The sequence below is a fragment of the Vespa velutina genome, chromosome 20 (genome assembly GCF_912470025.1).
Source record: "Vespa velutina chromosome 20, iVesVel2.1, whole genome shotgun sequence".
Classification (NCBI taxonomy): Eukaryota; Metazoa; Arthropoda; class Insecta; order Hymenoptera; family Vespidae; genus Vespa; species Vespa velutina.
The window spans coordinates 3,569,203-3,584,576 of NC_062207.1; the positions used below are offsets into that span (position 1 = coordinate 3,569,203).

Here is a 15,374-nt window from a genome sequence, read left to right on the forward strand (position 1 = left end):
ATAAATGATACTGGAGTGATATCGATACGGTGATCTTATACGTGCCAGTATCTATTAGTTATAACATATATCATATATGTAAAAGTATACGTGTATGTATGAGTGTGTAGTTACGTACGCGTATACATGTGTACGAGTGTGCATATATATATGTATTATATATATATATATACAGAGTGTATGAAATGGAACGCCCTGATTTCTTTTGTTTTTCATAACAAAACCTGGATGTTTCTCATTGTCACACCCTGTATATTTATATATATATATATATACGCGCACACACACACACAAACATATATATTTAACATATATATATTGCGTACGCCTTAATTGTAGGTACTAATGCCGCAGCAATGTTCGATATATTCAAGAAGGAAGCAAGCAAGAAAGAAAGAAAAGAAAAGAAAAAAATATCAATAAGTATAATAATAATAATAATAATAATAATAATAATAAGTGTACAATAATAACGTATTTAACAATGAGAGAGAGAGAGACAAACGCGTATCTCAGCATCTGAAATATTTATATCGAATTTCCAACATTGAGAGAGAGATAGAGAGAGAATTATAAAGGAAAATATAAGAAAGGACACACGCATACATACACATACATACATACACAACATACATAAGGGACTAATAATGTGTTGTGTTAACGCCTTTTCATCATAATCACGTCGCATTTTTCAGCTGTCGTACACATATTATTGGGAAAAATGTATTATTCGCGAATAAAATAGCATCTACACATTATACATACATACATACGTACATAACACATTCGTACACTTAACTAAATCGATATCAATGTAACGACATACATATATACATATATACGTATATATATATATATATACACAGTGTGCTCAGTGAAATATTCTGATGCGAAAACTAAACAGGGCGTTTTATTGAGGCAACCCGTATGTAAGTGTGTGTGTATATATATATATATATATCTCGGTTATACAGTTTTCTTCACATAATCATCTTAATATTCTCTTGAAGAATCGAACTACACAACGGTGGATTTCATTACATCCTAATCTCCTCACCGAGAATAAATTATAAAAGGTAACGATCAAATAACTTGTATAACTCGTTTATTTTATTATCTCATTCATCAACATTATCATTATTATTAATAATAATAATAATAATAATAATAATATTAGTATTAGTATTATCATTATCATTATTATTATTATGATCTAACGATCTGTATGATATTGAGATAACGAAGGAAAAATTGCAATTATTATTATTATACCCACCGCAATAAGATAATGCCAAAGTTTGTGAATACACAATCTCCTCTCCCTTATCCCTTTGTGAATTATTCAGAGTTGTGTACAATAATTGTCCGGTTTTATAGCGTCCTCGTATTGACTATACTTTTAATCTCTTTACCCAATGGGGACACTGAAGTATAATAAGTAATTTTAATTCCCCTTCCTCCGTTCTCTGTGTTCCTCTTTGTGATCTCTTTCTCTTTCTCTCGATTAATTGTAATTGAATATGTAATTTTTAACAAAAGAAAAGAAAAAAAAGAAAAAAAAGAAAAGAAAAAGAAAAAAAAAGTTACATCTTTATATCGGTGATTTTAAGAAAGTATAAATGCCTAATATCTCGATGATTCTCTGTTATAAGGCTAATGATATCACTAATATAACATGAATAAAGGAAACTTATAGGCTCTGTAACATTCGATCGAGTAAAACATCCATTAAGCTCGTTTATTCCTTAAAATCCTTATTTTGAGAAATGAAATGAATGTTTTGTCCTTCGAAGGTATTTGTTACGTTAATTATCCGATAAGTTTCAGAGAAGGAAAAGGATGAGGAAGAATGGTATAAATGATGACTCGTAATATTCGTAATGTGTTGCCATCTGTCAAAGAATAAGATTGAAAATTCGCGCGCATTTACAAGCGCGCTCCGTCGATAAGTCAGCTGACATATCAGCTGATCGGCATGCCGCTTTGTATAAAGAATGACAGAAATGTGCTCATGCGCATGTATATTAACCGTCGATTTTTTTAATTCTTTTACAGTTTATCGAACATTGTGCTTTTATTCGCTTATTTCTTGTCTGGTATCTGTAATAAAAAATATTACATTTATATGAGAAGAGAGAGAGAGAGAGAGAGAGAGAGAGAGAGAGAGAGAGAGAAAGGACAGCCCTCTTAATATATCGAAATTGAGAAGAAAGTTTCAGTAATAACTATCGGCAATGTCACAAGAAGAGAGTAATAATGGCACGATTATTTTGTAAACGAATCAATTGATTTAAATAGATATTTACTTTGACGTATACCACGAAAAAATTGTCAAGAGAAATTGTGTCGGCGCGATGTGTATCTTTATTGTCTGGTTTAACTTTGGCCGAAAATCATTTTGTTCTCGTATCTAAAAAGATATCTTCTATTCTTAGAAAAATCATTATTCGTCATATATTTGTCATTAAATGCTAAAATTGTCTAGAATATGGAGGCAGAGGAAGTCATACAAAATATTTTTGGAATTAATGATGCCATAATAATGTCAAAAACTAAATACAAAACGTCCAACGTAAAGTTTTTGAGGTAACCTGATAACATTGGTTATATCGAAATAATTCTATTGATATCTTTAATTCTACCTTTTAATTTAACCAAGTTATATATTTATAATGTTTCTTTGTTTCTTTTTTTTTTTTGCAGTACTTCAGAAAGTTTAGATGTGGTTAAGATTTTCATTAACGAGACACTGGCTAAGTATGCTTGTGCAGAAAAATTGACAGACGATAGGGAGGGTCGTATAGGGCCTAAAACTGTCAAGTTTGATGTTAACACGCATACTGGCCTGTTCATTGTTTCGCCAGATAGATCGAGTATTATAGCTCAAGGGAATTTTTGTACAATGAAGGCTAATACAGCACTTTACAAAGGAAAATGGATGTACGAGCTTCAGCTTGGTTCTAAAGGTGTAATGCAAGTAGGCTGGGGAACTTCGCGATGTAAATACGATATGGAGAGTGGAGTTGGTACGTATAATAGATTAATATAGCGTACGGCAAATTGGATTAAGATTTTTTTCTTTTCTTCTTTTTTTTTTTTTTTTTTTTTTAAGGAAAACGATTAATCCCAAATGAATTATTCCAAGGAATAATCTTTGTAATTTTTTAATAGGTGACACCGTTAACTCTTATGCCTATGACGGTCACCGTGTTAGAAAATGGAACGTGATACCAACTAAATACGGAGAGTCATGGCTTACAGGGGATATTATAGGATGTACGTTAAATATGGATGATGGAACGATAGATTTTTATAGAAATGGAAGACATCTTGGGACAGCATTTGATAATATATCCATGGGTCCTGGTATTGCTTACTTTCCAACTGTAAGCCTGACATTTACCGAAAATGTCACGGCTTTTTTTGGAGGCACTCCTTTAAGATATCCCTTAGAAGGTTACCAAGCTATTCAAGCTCTGCCAGAATCGCAAGTTATACAAGCTACATTTTTATTTCAATGGTTTACCCATGTCATAGATTACGTAGTTAGTATAAAACAAACAAACGTTTCGTTGACTGATAGATCAATGACAGTACATGCATTTCTCATGTGCATTGCACAAAGCATCTTAATGCATATCGGTCCTTTGCTTACCATTCCGTATATCGTCGAAGGTGTGTTCATTCCTTTTTTACACGAAATTTCTGGAATACAAAAATACGGAGCAAGGGACTCGTTGAAATTTCGTGAAAGTAAAGTAAGATTAATGACTTGCTTAGATCTTCTATGGACTTTCTTAGAGGAACGAGAGATGAGGTCTTGTTTAGACAGTACGCTCATCTATCTCTATTCGACGTTCAGGCACGTTTCCTTTTTCCTTGAATATTCGAATCAGTATAATAGTTTAATACTATTGATACAATTTTGTCTACATACCACGACTCGGCAACACTTTCTAAAGTACCTGCTTTTCGATCGTGTGAGATTTGCCAATTTTATTCACATTAAACCAATGGACGATGTTGGTCTAGCAAATGTTGTTCAGCAACCTTGGTGGGAAACCAATCCGATAGATCCGTCTATAGCTATAAGGAAAGATGCATATATAGAAGCGTGCGAAAGTATTAAAGACTCAGTAGAGGGTATGTATGTCTAAATGATTTCTTCTTCAATCACCATTATTTTCATTTTATTTTATTACAGAATTAGAAAATATACAACTTTGGTTATTAATGACTCTGCTTGATAATTCCGATGGTACTCCCAATAGACCTACATCGAGGACTATTTTTCTAAGAAAATTTAAACGTTTCGTTCATGAAAATCTAACAACGACTCGTGTAAGTATAAGGCGTTTGTTACGCTAATTCTATATCTACGGGTTACATTTAATTCCGAATATTCAGTCACAGTATTCCCCTAGACAACGCCGCATCTCCAAACTCCTTTGGTTCTTAGTCTCTGTTGCTTCCATCGGCTTTTGTCCGTATTCAAATATTTATGGAACGATGAAATTGGGGTCAGCCCCGTTTTCGTACCGTGCAAGTAAGCTGACACAAATTTCTTTTTCCTTTCTCCCCCTATTTTAATTTTAATATTTAATTTTGCCTAACTGTAGAAAATTACTTAATTTATCTGTAGAAACACTAAAATGTCAATGTGTGTTTCTATAGATTATTCTACGATGGATCAATCAATTACTCCGGTATTGACAGATTGGGAGGAGTGTTATCTCACTTGAACAAGACCTTCAGAACAGAATTGGTTGATATTTTGGGCCCAAATCACGAAGTGATCCTTTCTATGGAACAATCGCAAGATCAACCATTCCTCGCAAGACTGTCGGATTTACCAGTCGTCATACCTGCATTCGCTCACATGATTAATGTTAATGCATCAGCTCAAGGGAGTACCATGTTAGTGGAAAGAATGGGATATTTTAGCAGAGAGGACAGAACGCCACTGCGTTTAGGTCCATTAGACGCCGCCGTGTCTCTGTTAGAATTATTAGATGGGATTATATTGTTTTATCACGCGGCAGCGAGAAAACAAGTGGCAAAACTTGCTGTTCTTAAGGAGAACATATCTGAGTTCGAAGCAGCTCTTTCCGAGGCTAAAAAAAGATTGGATTATATTATCAATTACGAGGACGAGACGTCTCATTTAATTCAGGAGGAATTATTACGTTCGATAAAGGTGTTCACTAAAAAATTGTCCGAACAGGCAAGACAAATGGCTTGGATTCGTGCCGCAGTATTTTCAGAGGAAAAGCTAGGAGAGCTGGCTTGGTTTTTAGAAATGCTAACGTTAACGTTACAAAAAGCGAGCGGAGAAGGGAACATGTTCAGTTTTGTACCTGATTTTTATCTCGAAACGCTTTCCGATTTATGCGTTAGTATACGTAATCACATTCATCCCACTATGCCGATCGAGACGATACCAGATTATCAAAAGATGTTATTGGATATTGCTGAGTTCCTTTGCTCCCATTATCTTGATCCACGTATCGTTAATACAAATTCGAAAGAGATATTAATGATAACATTTGCTGGATTCATGTCGAATCCCATTACACTCGAGGCGTTAGAAAATGTATCCCTAGAGAATAGATTGAAGGTAGTCGGAAATCTATTGAAACCCTTTGAAGCTAAAACATGGGCACAGTCGAACTGGATACTCATGAGATTCTGGCAAGGTCATGGATTTGCATTTCGTTATGAAAGAAGTCCGCATTTATGTAGGAAAGTCGGACCGAAATTATTGCAACAAGAACCTATGCATCAGTTGCTAAGTGCGTCCTTTCTTGATTCTTACTTATTAGTAATCATGATCTATAATTTATTCCATCAGCCGTTAAGTGCGTCCTTTTTTTATTCTTCATTCATTCTTCAATCACGATCTCTATTTTATTCTTTCCTCATCTGTTATTAATATTTCAGAACCTTATCCTTCTCTAATATATCAATTACATGTAAGAGATGGATTATTAGGGAAATCACAAAATACTGTACAATTTTTAAATTCTTTGTTGAATCAGTTAAATTGGGCTTTCTCAGAATTTATCGGTATGATACAAGAGATTCATAATATTTCGTCAAGACCCGAAAGGGTATTCATTGAGTCCAGACAACTCAAAATCTGTGCTACTTGCTTCGACTTGAGCGTTGCATTATTAAGAGTTTTAGAAATGTTTTGCACAGTGGCACCGGACATATTCATTGATCTTCGTCAGTCATCTAGAGAAAATTTATTATCGAGATTGTGTCAAGTAGGTGTTATATCATTTTACATTAATTTCTTCGACGATGGTTTTCTCGTTAATAAAGAGACAATGTATAATGAAAGACAACTTAAAATAATCTTTCAATTATTATTTTAGTTACTATGTCAAATATTAAACAGGATGAGCTCTCAAACCAGTTGCTTTCAACAGGTTGTACTATTGGAAATTCCAGATTTAGAATTGATAGATCATTTTCCAATATTGACGGCAGTTATCGGAATATTGTTGGCATTACTTAAAGAAGACATGGCAGGATTTACGCGTAAGCATGAGAGAACAATGTAATCCAATAAATTCTAGATTATTTATTTCACAATTATTATCCAGCAAGACCATCGGCCGAAGTCCCTAAGGTTACGCGCACGTTATTAATAGAACCGAGTTTTCAAATCAGTTCTTTGTACTTCGTATTAGGGGAAAGTAATATAAAAATTCCAAAGGACAAAAGAAAAAGAATAAAGCAATTTTCATTTTTAAATTGTAAGTATTTATTGGTCCCGAATGATTTTCAAATGATTTTCAAATGATTTTCCAATGATTTTTTATCTAATTGTTCTTTTCTAATTATAGATGAAGATTATGTAACGGACGAAGAGATCAGTCAAGTCAGAGCAATGATAAATTATTTGGATTACTGTCGTGATATCTTACCAGATTCAAAAGTATTAATGGACGATGAAAATATTTGTACCATTTGCTATGCCTTTCCAATAAGCGCAAAGTTTAAACCATGTAATCATGAAACTTGTCGCTTTTGCATCGATCGTCACCTTCTCAACACAAGGGAATGCTTTTTTTGCAAAGCGACGATAAGTAAAGTTATCGATCTTTACGGTAATACTTTACACGACTTTTCTACGGAATCGACAAGTACCAAAGAATCCTTGATCCATTGACGGAAACGTCATTAAAATCATGTACACTCTGTTGCAAGAAGTATATTAAAAAAATTTGAAATTATACAAGTACAATTGAAATTAAATTCTAACAAAAGCTAATATGTAAAAGGTAAATGTTATAAAATATTATAATAAAATAGGAGTTTATTTATCCGATACATCTTTCATTGCAATACATGCGCAATAACACAGATGCAGAATTAAGATGTTGCTACATAGAAAAGAGGTGAGTCTCTTGATAATAAAATAAAATAAAAAGAAAAAAAAAAAAAAAAAAAAAAAAAAAAAAAAAAAAACCAAAAACAAAAAAAAACCCACCATTTCTTACAATTATTTGGCATGTGGTACACAATATAAAAATAAACAAATATCTACATCATCAGTCTTTCTCTGACGTCTTAATATTTTCAATAGGATTTGGTAAAATTAGTTTTACATTTAAAAATAATTAAGAGCATAAATTTTCTCCAAGTCGTATCCTGAAACCTGTTACCAATGGTTGTTCGGCCAATGGTTTCTTTAAATCTTTAAGTGCTTGAATGGATACTATACCGCAGACAAAAGCACCTATCGCAGTAATCGTAATTGCTAAGAGAATAAGCAAACGATCCTTATTCAAATACAATTCAGGATCTTTGATGAGAGTACTTTGAAGAAGGCATATTCCTGGCAATATGAAAATAAACGTAGCCGATAATGCGCCCAATAAGTTAATAACCGGAGATATGTCTGGCACCAATATGGCTATAACTAATGACGCTATAAACCAAACGAACGTAATGAAGTTTTTCATTTTAACGTTCTCATCGACGAACGTGCCAAACAGAGATAGAATAGCATCCCGACCACAATATAAAACGATTGGATATACCGTGAAGTTTTTTATGGCGATAGAAATGACGGCTAGAGTAACTATTATACTTTTATCCGAATATCCTTGAAGTATGTCGCTAGGTACCTTGCCCGTTCCAAATGTTGCATATCCAAGAATGCCAACTATCGTATAAACGGTAAAACAAATGATCATACTAATTGCAGCAGTTATCGTGAATTTTCCAAGCTGTCGTTCTTTCATACAGGCATACATTGGTATCGCAGTCATGTGGCTCTATTGGGGGAAAAAAAAAAAAAAAAAACAAAAAAATGAAACATATTCTTATTTTCTTTTATTATTCTGATATTAAATAATAATAATAATAATAATAATAATAATGAGGATCGATACATCCTCTTGAGGTTAAAACTGTGATGTAACAAACCTGATATGCAAAACATATGATGGGAACTATATGTAATGCTTCGTATGCATTGTCAGGCCATATTTTCACAATCGTAGCAGTGGTCCTTGTAAAATTTTTGTAACTTATCAAACAGACCATGTATAGAATGGTTATACAGCCGACAGAACTGGCACAACTTAACGCATCCAATCGCTTAAAAAAACACAATGGAAATATGAAGAGGAAACTAATTGCAGCAGTGACAAATTGTCTAGACAAATACCTGAAACAAGGGCCGTGTTATAAATTCTACTTGTTGCGTAAAACATCATTTTAATAGACAATTGAATTATATATTTACCAAGTGTGACAATAATCCATTCCATAATACGTGGCTAAAACTCTATCCAATTGATCGCCGATGATGATTAAAAATGTCAGACAACATCCAAAACTATATACAGCAACGCACAGTGCACAGAGAAAAAGTGCACTTGGTCCGCACAAAGTTGCCAACGTATTCTGTATGGTCGTGGAGTTTGTAATATCGCTACAATTTGCTAAGACGATGAGAGCAGCCGTAATAAATATTAGAAATCCTAATTGAATGGTTATGGAAGTGACGATGCCACCAGCTTTATCGAAGGCCTGTGGAAAATTTAAGAGTCCTGCTCCCAGAGTGGCATTTACGATCAAAAATATTGTACCCAAAATGCTAGATCCTATAAACGAAAACGTACATATTAATATTGTATTCTTCTAGAGTATGATTTTTGTTGAAATGACAGAAGAAAGAACCACAACTAACCAGTTCTAGTTTCACGAGTACGTATCTCCGAAGGACTAGGAGCAGTTGACAAAAAGACATCATTATTAATTAAACGATCGGTTTCACCGGTCAAACAATTCATGTTCGGCGCACGTTTTCAAGAGGACTTAATAACTCAAACTACCAATTAATTCGCATCATTCGTATCATTAACGATTGTCTGACAAACAAAAAAGAAAGAGGAGGTTTATCTATGAGCTCAGCCCGACACAAAGGGCAGAGGTCAAAATACCAGAAAACATTAATCGAACTTGATATAAAAAGAAATAAGGTGCAATGTATTCCAAAAGCAATATTTATAACGCACTTATCGCTAACTTGAAATAATGCATTCTCTTTTTGAACCTAACATTCATTCGCCATTACTTTATTCGCTAATACATTTATAAAAGTTATTTAGTATCATGTCGGTAATATAGATAGAGTTTTGCCGATTGCCGATAACAATTGTATAATATGTGCGTTAAGTGCGTATAATAAATTCAATTTCAAATTCTTTCGAGAAAAACATTAATGGCGAACTGAGAAGAGTACAATTAATCAATAAAATCATTTTATATAATATTTAAACGCTAATATGTCGTATCTCTTTGGGACTTTGTTGTCGCCACTGCGACATAATGAATTTAAGTAGAAGTATTATTGTAGAAGTACCTTTTGCAATGGTAAAGTGTTAGTAATATAATGTTTAAGCAGAATTAGGTAGAAGGGATTTATAAAATGCATTGAAATATGCAGCCATTCGCTCGACAGTACTTGCGTTGCGTTGCGTTGATTTATCATTGGATTTCAAAAGTACAATCGCAAGTACTATCGACCCAGGTCTCACTACGTGGAAGTTGCTGCACGTGGAGACCCACGGACTGACGGTGATTCTAATTTACTCTAAAATCCGCGTTCCGCGATACCGATCCTTTATGCCTTCCGCCGCTTGGGATATCTAGGGCGACTTAGCTAACAGGAGGTATATAGCCTTAGCTACAGGGACCCCACTTACAGAGAGCTTTACCGTTCGACTTCCTCGGCTCAGGCATAACGGATTATTATGCACATCTGAATTCGTGCTTCCGAATTTCGAACAATCAAAGCGCATTAATCGCGTTCACGACACTCACGTGTGTTATGATTACGTAGATTCTACTGTTCAATCCAAATTCGCGAGGTAATCTAATAGAACTGTTGAAGAAATAAAACAAAGTCCCCGGTAGGACTTTTAATCGCGCACGCGAACATTTACGTGTGTGTTAGAATAACGGTGACTCTAAGTTGAAATCCGAAGTGACATGAGTTAACCGGTATTATGACTCTCGATGATATTTGCTCGAGGGATTTTCCCCCGCTTACAAATAACATGATCGCCATAATGTCGATCAGCAACATGTACTGCACTACTAGGTGACACCGTTCGCGCACCCCGAATTTCAACACTAAACGGAAGTCCATGATAGGACTTTTAATCGCGCCCGGACACCCACGCAAGTGTTCGGAAAACGGTGACTCTACTCTAAATAAACTAATCGAATATTCGAAGAAACAAAACGAAGTCCCCGGTAGGACTTTTATTCGCGCACGCGAACACTCACGTGAGTGTTAGAATAACGGTGACTCTAAGTTGAAATCCAAAGTGACATAAGTTAACCGGTATTTTGACTTTCAATGTTATTTGGTCGAGAGATTTTCCCCCGCTTACAAATAAGAGAACCGTCATTACATCGGCTAACTACATGTACAGCACTACAAGGCAAGCCGTTCGCGCACCCCGAATTTCAACACTAAACGGAAGTCCATGGTAGGACTTTAATCGCGCCCGGACACCCACGCAAGTGCTCGGAAAACGGTGACTCTAAAAAAAAACGCGTTCGCGAGGTAATCTAATCGAATATTCGAGCAAATTAAACGAAGTCCCCGGTAGGACTTTTAAGTCGCGGCCGCGTACATTCACGTGAGTATTAGAAAAACGGTGACTCTACTCTAAATTCGCGTTTTCGATTCGAACAATCAAACGAAGTTTAATCGCGCCCGAGAACACCCACGCTTGTGCACGCCGACACGCACGCCAGTGTTCTTCCTATCCTTCCCGTATTCGCGCGTAAAAATCGATGATGAATCGGTGATCCAGACCGGAGAAAACGAAGAAACGAAGAAAATATGAGAAAGAAAAGAAAAGATAGACGAGACCCTCGCGCACATCACAATATTGCTCGATGATCCCTCGATGATCCCTGAAAAATAAGAACAGAAAGAGACAAAATATATGAGATATAAAAGAGATCTAGAGAAAGAAAAGCAATCAATAAAAGCAATAGCAGCCAGCATAGAAGCCCATACCCATTGATTTTTAATCGCGAGTGTTAGAAAACCGGTAACTGTATTCCAAAAATTGCATTCGCGAGATAAATCGAATTTACTTACATATAAAACGAAGTCTCCCATAAGATTTTTATCTGCACCGTGAACATCCACGCCTGTGCCCGCCGACGTTCTTCCTATTCTTCTCGTATTCGCGTGTAAAAATCGATGATGAATCGAGCCATGCATCGATGTTTCCGACCGCAGATGAATCCATTCCTCGATGATCTATACTGGAAAAGAAGAAGCTAAGGAGAAAATAAGATAAAGAAAGAAAATATATAAAATAAAACATAATATATATATATAGATTATAAATAGAATATAATAAAAAATAAATATGTATAAATAAATAAGAAAGCTAGATAAAGAAACGAAGAAAGAAGCAGCTCTGCACGATGCTGAAGAAGCAGCCCATGGGTCCTACCTAAGGCATATAAATCATAATTAATAAGAATATATTAATGACATAATTAAAAATATAAATACATAATTAAAAAAAAATAACATAATTAATATCTGAAAAGACATAATAAAAAGAAATAACATAATTAAAATCTGAAAAGACATAATAAAAATCTGAAATAACATAATTAAAATCTGAAAAGACATAATAAAAAGAAATAACATAATGAAAATCTGAAAAGACATAATAAAAAGAAATAACATAATTAAAATCTGAAAATACATAATAAAAAGAAATAACATAATTAAAATCTGAAAAGACATAATAAAAAGAAATAACATAATTAAAATCTGGAAAGACATAATAAAAAGAAATAACATAATTAAAATCTGAAAAGACATAATAAAAAGAAATAACATAATTAAATTCTGAAAAGACATAATAAAAAGAAATAACATATTAATAACATAATTAAAAACATAATTAAAAACGAAAAATATAAGATAGAAAAGAGAGCCGGAAAAAAAAAGAAAAGAGTGCCCCAGAAAGAGAAGAAAGCGAAGTTTTACACGATGCTGAGACAGCAACCCGCACAGAGGCCCTCACCCATGGGCCCCTCCCATGGGTCCCACCCGAGATATATAGAGGATAATTAATGAGAGTAAATTAGAATAAACAGAAATGACAGCGGACATAAAAGTATAATAGAAAAATTTCCTTTTCGTTTCTGTTAGAAATAATTGTACAATAGATTTCTGTTATATTTCTTCTTTTGAAGAATTATAAACGATATAAAATGGAAATATGTTAATGTTTAGTTGGAATTAGGTTGAAAAGATATTGGAAAAGTAATACAATATGCAGCCATTCGCTCGGTAATACTTGCATTTAAAAATTTACAATTAAACTTTGCAAGTAATACCGACCCAGGTCTCACTACGTGGAAGTTGCTGCATGTGGAGACCCACGGACTGACGGTGACTCTACTCTAAAATCCGCGTTCCGCGATACCGATCCGCGATACCTTTCCGCTTCAATGCACTGGCTTCTTAACTAACAGGGTATGCGTAGCTTAGCTACAGCACACCTCTTACAGATAGCTCCACCATTCGCACCGTCCGCTTCAGACATAACGGATTATTAAGCACATCCGAATTCGTGCTTTCCGAATGTCGAACAATCAAAGCGCACTCCTTAGAAATACTAATCGCGTCGCGACACTCACGTGTGTGTTATAATTACGTAGATTCTACTGTTAAGCCGAAATTCGCGAAGTACCCCCCTCGAAATATCGAAAAAATCAAACGAAGTCCACGGTAGGACCTTCAATCGCGCCCGAACACCCACGCGAGTGTTAGAAAAACGATGATTCTACTCTACAATTCGCGTTTTCGATTCGAACAATCAAACGTAATATAATCGCGCCCGAGAACACCCACGCCTGTGCCCGCCGACACGCGCGCCAGTGTTCTTCCTATCCTTCCCGTATTCGCGCGTAAAAATCGATGATGAATCCCGCCATGCGACGAATAATCTGGCCGCTGATGAACCTATCCCTCGATGACCTATACTGTAAAAAAAAAAAATAATAAAGAGAAAATAAAAGAACAAAAAAATATATAAAACAAAATAATATATACATACATATATAAAATACAAATAGAAAATAAATATAAATAAATCGATTAGAGACCTAGATAAAGAAACAAAAAGAGAAGCAGCATGCGCCATTCCATTGTTCCTACCTAAAACTTATAAATCATAATTAAAAACATAATTAAAAACATAATTAAAAACATATACACATAATTAAACATATAATTAAATACATAATTAGAAAGAAACAACATAAATAAATATTAAGAATACATAATTAAAAGGAAATAAAATATTAATAACATAATTGAAAACATAATTGAAAAAGAAAAATGTGAGATAGAAACTAGATACGGAGAAAGAAAGAGAGCCCCAGAAAGAGAAGACTAGAGAGCCCCAGAAAGAGAAGAATAGAGAGCCCCAAAAAGATCAGCCAAGAGAAACAGCTTTATATGATGCTGAGACAGCAACCCGCACAGAAGCCCTCCCCCACAGGCCCCACCCGTGGGTCCCACCCGAGATATATAAAGGATAATTAATGAGAGCAAATGACATCAGGCATAAAAGAGAGATAGAAAAATTTCCTTTTCGTTTCTCTGAGAAATTATTGTACAATAAATTTCTGTAATATTTCTTCTTTTAAAGTATTATTAGCTATATAGAATGAAAATATGTTAATGTTTAGTTGGAATTAGTTTGAAAAGATATTAGAAAAGTAATACAATATGCAGCCATTCGCTCGGTAATACTTGCATTTAAAAATTTACAATTAAACTTTGCAAGTAATACCGACCCAGGTCTCACTACGTGGAAGTTGCTGCATGTGGAGACCCACGGACTGACGGTGACTCTACTCTAAAATCCGCGTTCCGCGATACCGATCCGCGATACCTTTCCGCTTCAATGCACTGGCTTCTTAACTAACAGGGTATGCGTAGCTTAGCTACAGCACACCTCTTACAGATAGCTCCACCATTCGCACCGTCCGCTTCAGACATAACGAATTATTAAGCACATCCGAATTCGTGCTTTCCGAATGTCGAACAATCAAAGCGCACTCCTTAGAAATACTAATCGCGTCGCGACACTCACGTGTGTGTTATAATTACGTAGATTCTACTGTTAAGCCGAAATTCGCGAAGTACCCCCCTCGAAATATTGAAAAAATCAAACGAAGTCCACGGTAGGACCTTCAATCGCGCCCGAACACCCACGCGAGTGTTAGAAAAACGATGACTCTACTCTACAATTCGCGTTTTCGATTCGAACAATCAAACGTAATATAATCGCGCCCGAGAACACCCACGCCTGTGCCCGCCGACACGCGCGCCAGTGTTCTTCCTATCCTTCCCGTATTCGCGCGTAAAAATCGATGATGAATCCCGCCATGCGACGAATAATCTGGCCGCTGATGAACCTATCCCTCGATGACCTATACTGTAAAAAAAAAAAATAATAAAGAGAAAATAAAAGAACAAAAAAATATATAAAACAAAATAATATATACATACATATATAAAATACAAATAGAAAATAAATATATATAAATCGATTAGAGACCTAGAAGTATAAGCATATAATTAAACACATAATTAAATACATAATTAGAAAGAAACAACATAAATAAATATTAAGAATACATAATTGAAAGGAAAAAACATATTAATAACATAATTGAAAACATAATTGAAAAAGAAAAATATAAGATAGAAATTAGAGACGGAGAAAGAAAAGAGAGCACCAGAAAGAGAAGAATAGCGAGCCCCAGAAAGAGAAGAATAGAGAGCCCCA

The 15,374-nt window shown here is 34.7% G+C and overlaps 2 protein-coding genes across 6 annotated transcripts; one reads left to right on the forward strand and one right to left on the reverse strand.

Moving 5' to 3' along the window:
• The first annotated feature begins 506 nt into the window (after positions 1-506).
• Positions 507-7,339, forward strand: LOC124956153 (E3 ubiquitin-protein ligase RNF123). 5 transcript variants are annotated; one of them, XM_047511596.1, is made up of 11 exons: positions 507-1,076; positions 2,486-2,586; positions 2,704-3,026; positions 3,172-4,143; positions 4,205-4,341; positions 4,425-4,546; positions 4,675-5,858; positions 5,941-6,269; positions 6,381-6,546; positions 6,612-6,764; positions 6,855-7,339. In XM_047511596.1, the coding sequence occupies exons 2-11, from the start codon at positions 2,489-2,491 to the stop codon at positions 7,178-7,180; spliced, it is 3,810 nt and encodes a 1,269-aa protein (XP_047367552.1). In that variant the 5' UTR covers positions 507-1,076; positions 2,486-2,488; the 3' UTR covers positions 7,181-7,339. The 5 variants fall into 5 exon arrangements, with proteins under 5 accessions (XP_047367552.1, XP_047367551.1, XP_047367553.1 ...); XM_047511595.1 differs by having other exon boundaries at positions 507-2,586; XM_047511597.1 differs by having other exon boundaries at positions 507-2,586; positions 6,435-6,546.
• On the reverse strand, positions 7,208-9,627 carry LOC124956160 (putative sodium-coupled neutral amino acid transporter 7). The gene is made up of 4 exons (XM_047511614.1): positions 9,212-9,627; positions 8,765-9,125; positions 8,443-8,686; positions 7,208-8,291 (listed from the first exon to the last, which is right to left on the reverse strand). Exons 1-4 carry the CDS (start codon positions 9,312-9,314, stop codon positions 7,632-7,634), a joined length of 1,368 nt encoding a protein of 455 aa, XP_047367570.1. The 5' UTR covers positions 9,315-9,627; the 3' UTR covers positions 7,208-7,631.
• Positions 9,628-15,374: the final 5,747 nt, after the last annotated feature.

Coding starts and splice junctions, on each gene's coding strand:
- LOC124956153 (XM_047511595.1), top strand. CDS start 2,489: ATGGAGGCAGAGGAAGTCATACAAAATATTTTTGGAATTAATGATGCC. Junction 2,587..2,703: donor TCCAACGTAAAGTTTTTGAG/GTAACCTGATAA, acceptor TTTTTTTTGCAG/TACTTCAGAAAGTTTAGATG. Junction 6,270..6,380: donor TATTATCGAGATTGTGTCAA/GTAGGTGTTATA, acceptor TTATTATTTTAG/TTACTATGTCAAATATTAAA.
- LOC124956160 (XM_047511614.1), bottom strand. CDS start 9,314: ATGAATTGTTTGACCGGTGAAACCGATCGTTTAATTAATAATGATGTC. Junction 8,687..8,764: donor ATGGATTATTGTCACACTTG/GTAAATATATAA, acceptor CCCTTGTTTCAG/GTATTTGTCTAGACAATTTG. Junction 8,292..8,442: donor TCATATGTTTTGCATATCAG/GTTTGTTACATC, acceptor TTCCCCCAATAG/AGCCACATGACTGCGATACC.